The following is a 6,898-nucleotide window of genomic DNA, read 5'->3' as shown; positions in this document are numbered from 1 at the left end:
ATTAATGTTAATCTATCAGCCATCCCTAGCTTGGAAGATCCTGGCAAGGAGACAATCACTCATCTTATTGATCATAAATATTTAATTAATCCTTTTGAGAACAAAGGCCAGTCTGGTCATAATAAACCAAACGGTAATGACCTCCCAACCGTATGTTAACGACATCTAATTATCCAGGTGGAGTGAAAGATCACACTCCATGCATGAATTCCATAATACTGTCCTAATAAGGTGATTTATACTTAGACGAATTTGATTTATGATAAAATTAGAGTGACAAATAATTCAGAACCGAGGATATGGAGGGAGTATACATTAATTAATTAATTAATTAAAACCAGTACATGCAAGTGGGAATTGAATGAACCAATCACACAGTCCTAAAATAATATATTCCGAACCAGAATACCCGGATTATTGGCATTTCGCAAAAAAGAGAAGGAAAAAAAAATCCGGTGTTCAATCTCAACGACACACTCGAGCTAGCTAGCGTTTACCTTTCTCCTAATCAATTCGTTCTGTCGTAATGTGAGATAGATTTTTTAATAAAAATGTCAGATAAATTATCCTATATATTTATACGACGTAGCATGAACAGCAGTAGTAGATTATTTGTCCTAAAGTGTGGTCCTGAAAGAGACCACGTCAACGTTGTAGTAGAGCTCTACCGTCTAACTACTAACTGCTAATCCAAAATTAGTAGTCCTACTATTATACTCTCCACACTTTGCTCTTACTTTATCTCCACTTGAATAAACCCATTCCTTAATCGTCCACGCTTTACCTGCACGCTTCGGCGAGCAGTTCTACCGGCTGGTTTTTAATTACGGCCACTTTCCTTGCTAGAGAGAGAAGAGAGAAGAGAGAAGAGAGAGAGGCTGGGCAACGACGTGAAGGACGTCGCCGGGGCAGCGTCCCGGTAGCTCAGCTGTCTCAGTCCAACCACCAGGCAGCCACTACTAAAACCGCCCCCTCCCCTGCCCTTCTCTCTCACTCATCATCCCTCTCCGTTCCCTGCTCTCTTGTCTCTTCGCAGGAGCAGCTCGATCGATCGATCCCCACAACACTGCTACATCTGGCTAGCTAGCTAGCAGCAAACGAGCCAAGAAAGCTCCAGTGTTCCGTACCAGCTCGCCATTACCACCATCGCTCTGGGCTTGCAATGCCGGACGGGGAGGTGTCCAGCCCGGCGTCGTCCGGGGGCACGTCGTCCTCGCTGCCGCTGTTGCCGGTCGAGGCCGGGGCGAGGCGAGGTGGCGGCGGGGCGGAGAAGCGGGCGCGGGACCGGGACGGCGGCGAGAAGCACCCGTCGTACCGTGGCGTGCGGATGCGGGCGTGGGGGAAGTGGGTGTCGGAGATCCGGGAGCCACGGAAGAAGTCCCGCATCTGGCTGGGCACGTTCCCGACCCCCGAGATGGCGGCGCGCGCGCACGACGCCGCCGCGCTCGTCGTCAAGGGCCCAGCCGCCGTGCTCAACTTCCCGGAGATGGCCGCCGCGCTCCCGCGCCCGGCCTCCGCCGCGGCGCGCGACGTCCAGGCCGCCGCGGCGCGCGCGGCTGCCATGGAGCCCGCCCTGCCGCCTGATGGATCACCACCAGCAGCAGCTGCAGCCGCATCATTGCAGCCCGCCCCAGTGGCGGCGGCCGGGCAGCAGCAGGACGAGGAGCTGGAGGCGATCGTGGAGCGCCCGCGGCTCGACGAGGACTGCGCGGAGCTCGTGACGACGACGGTGACGGCGTTCGGCGCCGCGCCCTTCTCGTTCCAGGACGTGGCGACCCCGGCGCCGTGGTGCGACCCGGTGTGGATCGACGACTGCGCCGGCTACGCCGCGGCCGCGCACGACGACCTCTTCGGGCTCTTCGGGCTCGACGGCGGCGATCACGGCTGCTGGGCCTCGTCCGTCGGCACCCTCCTGTGGAACCTGTGATCGCCGGCCGGTCTTGCTAATCAACAAATCAGCAGCTAGTAGTACAGTGTGTAATTAACTCCCGTTAATCTCCTTATTTCTCTCTCCTTCCCTGCAGAGAATCTGTAGACAGAGAGTTGCAACTTGGTGGAGAGTATTACCACCTCTCTAACAAAAAAAGTTGCAACTTGGTGCTTGCTCTGGGGGTTGAATAGTGGTGTCCGCCGTGTCTCTCTTTCCGGCGTACGGTCTTTTCGCTGCCTTTTTGGTCGGTTTGGGGCTCAATCTCGTCTTCTGAATTTGTCTCTATTTCTCTCTCCTTTTTTTTCTCTCAATGGACGTACGCTACTATTACCCTATTATTGGCCTGGTTAATAATAATAATGTACATGCACACCAATGCAACGCAACCGTTGGTTTGGTTATCAAATTAACTATCACCTTCTTCGAGTACTCACTCAAGCTCCTTCAAAGAAGTGTGGTGGAAAATCAAAGCAGCTGGAAATGGCGGCTTTTATTTACTCCCCATTGGTTGCTCACTTGCTTCTACCAGAAATAGCTTGTACCATCATGCATGCAGCTTCCGAACGGAAATGTACGAGGTAGTAGTACGGCCGAGTAGCAAGTACAGTACGCCGTACCTTTTTTTAGGACTCCAAAGATTATTACTCCTAACCACTAAGTTTAATTTTTTTTCTCATCAACTGTTTGAGCAAGTACTACTGCCCTTGAGCAGGTGCCGTACAAGAAAACCACTACAGGGTACGCATTTGGAAATCCGGGTGTTGTGCTGAAACTGAAAGGAGCTGAGCTAGCTGAGGACGAGCTAGAGCATGCAGAGTGTGGTCCAAGCAGTGTCCAACAACAACACATCCTTTCCTCATGCTGCACATACCCATCTATCTCCATGCATGCTGACATTTTCTGTGTAGTCTATACTGCACACGCTAGCTGCCACGTCACGCTTGCCGCCATCCATGCAGACATCGTTTGTTGTTTGCTAGCTTGCTCAGTGTCCTCTTGACAGCAGCCTGCCTGCCCCTTGCACTCGGAGCACGCACGAGCAGTGTGGTGTGCACGGATCATTCAACACCACACTTGTGGTTGGGAGGGCAGGGAAGATCATTTCATCATCAGGTCAGAGAGAGAGCTAGGTAGCTAGCGCTAGCAGCCAGTCCAAGGTCCTCCTGCTCCGCTCCAGGTGGGGACTCCTCCTATTTCCTCTCTGCATACAGCCTTGTCTGCACTGTTCGCATCGGCGTCCCTGTCTGACAGTGTCCCTCTCGTTTCTCACGGACCGGTCCTTTACTCCATTTCGAGGCTACACCACCACTAGCTGCATGCCGAGCTCAGGCCCAGGCCATGAGAATTGAAACAAGAAGACATCTCACATCTCTGTACTTGCAAATAAAAAGCTTTTGCTCCTCGAACGTGTGAAAAAATGGAACGGCACAGAGCTGTAAAAATGTAAGGTGCGGCCGATGCAAGCAAGGGTCAGGTCAGACACGAACGACGACCTTGCACAGTGCCCCTATTGATTCCTGCCAAGTACGCCTGCTTACAGGGACCAGGATCAGATTGACCGCGGAATAAATCCGTCTGTCCCTCGGAACTGCACGTGCGCTTGTTGGACCGGCCGTTCCCTGAACAATTCCTGCACACCGATCTGTCACAACTCACAAGCTTCCATGAGAAAAAGGAAAGAAAAATGAGACAAGTTTACTGAAATGGTAGACCCTCATCGGTAACGATGATGATCTTAGGCATTGGTCTTTGTAGTATGCTCGGACGGAGCTCATCATGGTTTAGGGAGTGTTTAATTTGGATTCAGAACTAGCTTTTAGTCCGAATTACATCGGATATTTGGATGCTAAATAGTTTTTAGTCCAAGTTACATGGGATGTTTGAATGTTAAATAAAGAAATTAAATATGAGCTAACTATAACGTATAATCTGGTGCTAATTCACTAGACGAATCTATTAAATCTAATTAATCCATCATTAGCATATATTTGCTGTAGCACAACATGATCAAATTATAAACTAATTAGACTTAATGATTCGGCTCACGAATTAGCCTCTATTTATATAATTAATTATATTTTTAATTGGTGTCCAAATATCCGAAACATACACGAGCAGGTGCTACCTAGTCGCTCGCTAGTGCTACGCCTGGATCGCAGAAAGAAAGGGCACATGTATGGAGGCATCGCCATCGATCTTGCCAGGACGATCGATCCATCGCGGTCGATCGAGTTAGAAATAGTAAAGCTCGCAGGCGCCGCCACTGTTGCCGCAATTTGGAGCACAGGACGTGCGTGCAGATGCGGGCAGCCAGCCCAGCAGCTAGATCCATGCACAGGGCAGCGAGACCTCAGCGTCAGCTCCAGTGCGAGAGGCAGACGCTGTCCACCACGCACAGCTCGTCCATTCGCCGGCGGCAGATCGATCCACTGCAGCCGCGGGAAGGAATCCCAGCCACCACGCTGCAAACTTGTCTGCAGGCCGTTGGCGAGCGTCGATCTGTTACATCCATCGTGTCACACATTAACGTAGTCTCTGGACCATCGATTTGTAGGAGGAAAGTAATGTGGTCTAGTGTACCGTTAGTAAACTGAATCGCTAAAATTCCTTCTAAAAGCCAAAAGCAACCTTTTTGGATTAAAATGGAGCTAACTAGGGCGATCGTTGGCTTGATTGGTCTGGTCGTGCTTTCACGTTGCCACGTTGGGGCGCGGGGGTGCACACGTGGTGAATGTGGGATGGTTAGCATATAAATTTTCTTTTGCTGTGGGTGCATTTGCCCCCCCCCCCCCCAACCCACCCACACACACAAAAAAAACTTTGCTCCCAATTTTCAGTCCTATGGACTTAGTACCGGCTTATGCCAGCGGATGACAGAACCAGGTGTTATTATGAATATTTATGTCATGCTATTGCTACATATGGATTTGATATCTACGTACCTGATAGCCAAATAAGCATCCTCGGTTATCACAAAAGTACAAGGATTAAAATCCTCTTCGAGAAATTAGGCTTCATCTCAACTTTCTACTACATCTGTTTAAAAATGTAGGATATTTTAGTTTTATCCTGATTAAAAATTTCTCTAATTTTGATTAAATGTATAGAAAAATATGTTAACAACTACACTACAAAATTAATGCACTAACAAGGCATAATTCATGGTAGATGTAACGAGTCTAATTTGATGCCATATATGTTGCTTCCTTTTTTATAAACTTGATCAAAATTAAAGAACTTTAATTTAAAATACAACTAAAACGACTTGCAGTTTGGAATGGAGGGATTATCTATGTAAAGTCAGGCAGTCTCACTTGTGTTCCATGGGAGGTCAAGTGAAACAGTTAGTCAATCCGACCGTGTGGCATGTAGCATTACAAATTGGCACCGATATATTCAGGCAATAATTCCAAGCACTGTGTGAGTTGTGACTGCGTGCATGTGTGCGTGGAATCATGTCTCGTGTGCAAGTTGAGTACCACTTGCTGACATTTATACCATTGAATATTCTTTACACTTTTTCACACCGGCCAATTTCACCATACATGCTTCGTTCTAATCTGTCCATTCTCTCGTAGAAAATCCCAAGTTGGTGATTTGATCATACCCCTGGTTAAACTAAGTAAACGATGACAGGTGTGGTACTGAGTATTGACAAGCAAAATTAGATCAAATCAATAGAAATAATGTTTGGTATGTGTGAAATTGTGTGGAAATCTAGCAAAATTTTGAAATTAAGGGTATTTGTGTAAATTTAGGAAAATACAGACCCTTTTATGTAAATTAGTTGGGACATAAAGTAACTTTCCAAAAATTACCAAGGGTTAAAGTGAAAAAGTGAATGTCATCATGATCAGCATTAAATGCTTGCAGATAAGCCCAAAAAGTTATAAAATTTGCTTTATTAGGACAAATTTTTGTAAAATTTGATTTGAATGTAAAATGGTGAAATAAAACTGTGTACTTTAAGTTTTTGAGCTTAAGCTCTGAAGCAAAGTTATAGGTCTTGAAAAGTTTTACAACTTTCATTTTGACCATTTTCTCATCTGAGCTTTGTTTTAAAAGTTATAAACTCTTTACAATGCAGTCCCTGTAATTCTTTGGTTTCGCAAATCAGTCCTCGGCTCTTTCTTCTTCCTTCTTCCTCCTCTGGCATCTCCCCTGCTTCTCTGCTCCTCTACTGCCGCGCCGCCGCCCACCTTTCCCGGCCGCCCCTCGCCACCTCCTGCTCCTCCCTCGCCTACGTGCCTCCCCACCGTCCCTCCACCGCCCTGTTTTTCTCTGTTGGCACCTCGCCCGAGCGCCACGCTGCCTGCGGTTCTGCAAGCACCGCCCGCCGGCGCCTCTACCGGCCGCCGTGCTCCTCTAGTTTCCCTCCCCCGTAGCGGCTCAGAGCCAAGGCTCAACTCGCCCTGGCTTTTCCCCTCCATCCCCATTGCCTATAAAAGGGCTGATCGGACCACCTCGCGCACGCCCAGTACCTCGCCGCCCACCATTAGTGCCGCCAAGCTCGGTCCACCGTGGAGCTTCCCCCTCCGCCCTCTCCCTCCCCAAATTGACAGCGCCTTCACCTTCCACGGCCTCCACCGCATCCTCCCGACCCGGCCCCTCCTTTCCCCGGACGCCGGAGCGCCGCCGCCGCAGCTCACCCCGGCCGCCGGCTCGGCCTCACGTCGGCCACCCATCTCCGGTCATCTCAGGCCCGCCCAAGAGCACTGGTGCGTAGCCCGTAGTGTCCTCATGCTTTTCCTCCCCTTGCCCCTCACCGCCGGCGAACTACTTGGCCGGAATTTGGCCGGCCCGAGCCCCCCCACCGCCGGCCATGAACATGGACCCAATTGCTTTGATTGAAGTTTTTCCAGGGGGCTATGTGTTAAATGTAGGGGCTGGTTTGTAAATAAGTGGCTGTTATTTCATGTGAATGTGTTTCCTGTCTTGCAAAATTCATAGAAAATCGTAGAAAATTCA

At 49.1% G+C, this 6,898-nt stretch overlaps 1 protein-coding gene across 1 annotated transcript; it reads left to right on the top strand.

The window, feature by feature from the left end:
* Positions 1-909: 909 nt before the first annotated feature.
* On the top strand, positions 910-2,295 carry LOC112875516 (ethylene-responsive transcription factor TINY-like). Its single transcript, XM_025939395.1, has one exon. The coding sequence runs from the start codon at positions 1,163-1,165 to the stop codon at positions 1,925-1,927; it is 765 nt and encodes a 254-aa protein (XP_025795180.1). The 5' UTR covers positions 910-1,162; the 3' UTR covers positions 1,928-2,295.
* Positions 2,296-6,898: the final 4,603 nt, after the last annotated feature.

Source organism: Panicum hallii, chromosome 1 (genome assembly GCF_002211085.1).
Source record: "Panicum hallii strain FIL2 chromosome 1, PHallii_v3.1, whole genome shotgun sequence".
Classification (NCBI taxonomy): Eukaryota; Viridiplantae; Streptophyta; class Magnoliopsida; order Poales; family Poaceae; genus Panicum; species Panicum hallii.
The sequence above is the reverse complement of the archived record's forward strand: the minus strand, read 5'-3'. Positions and strand labels throughout refer to the sequence as shown.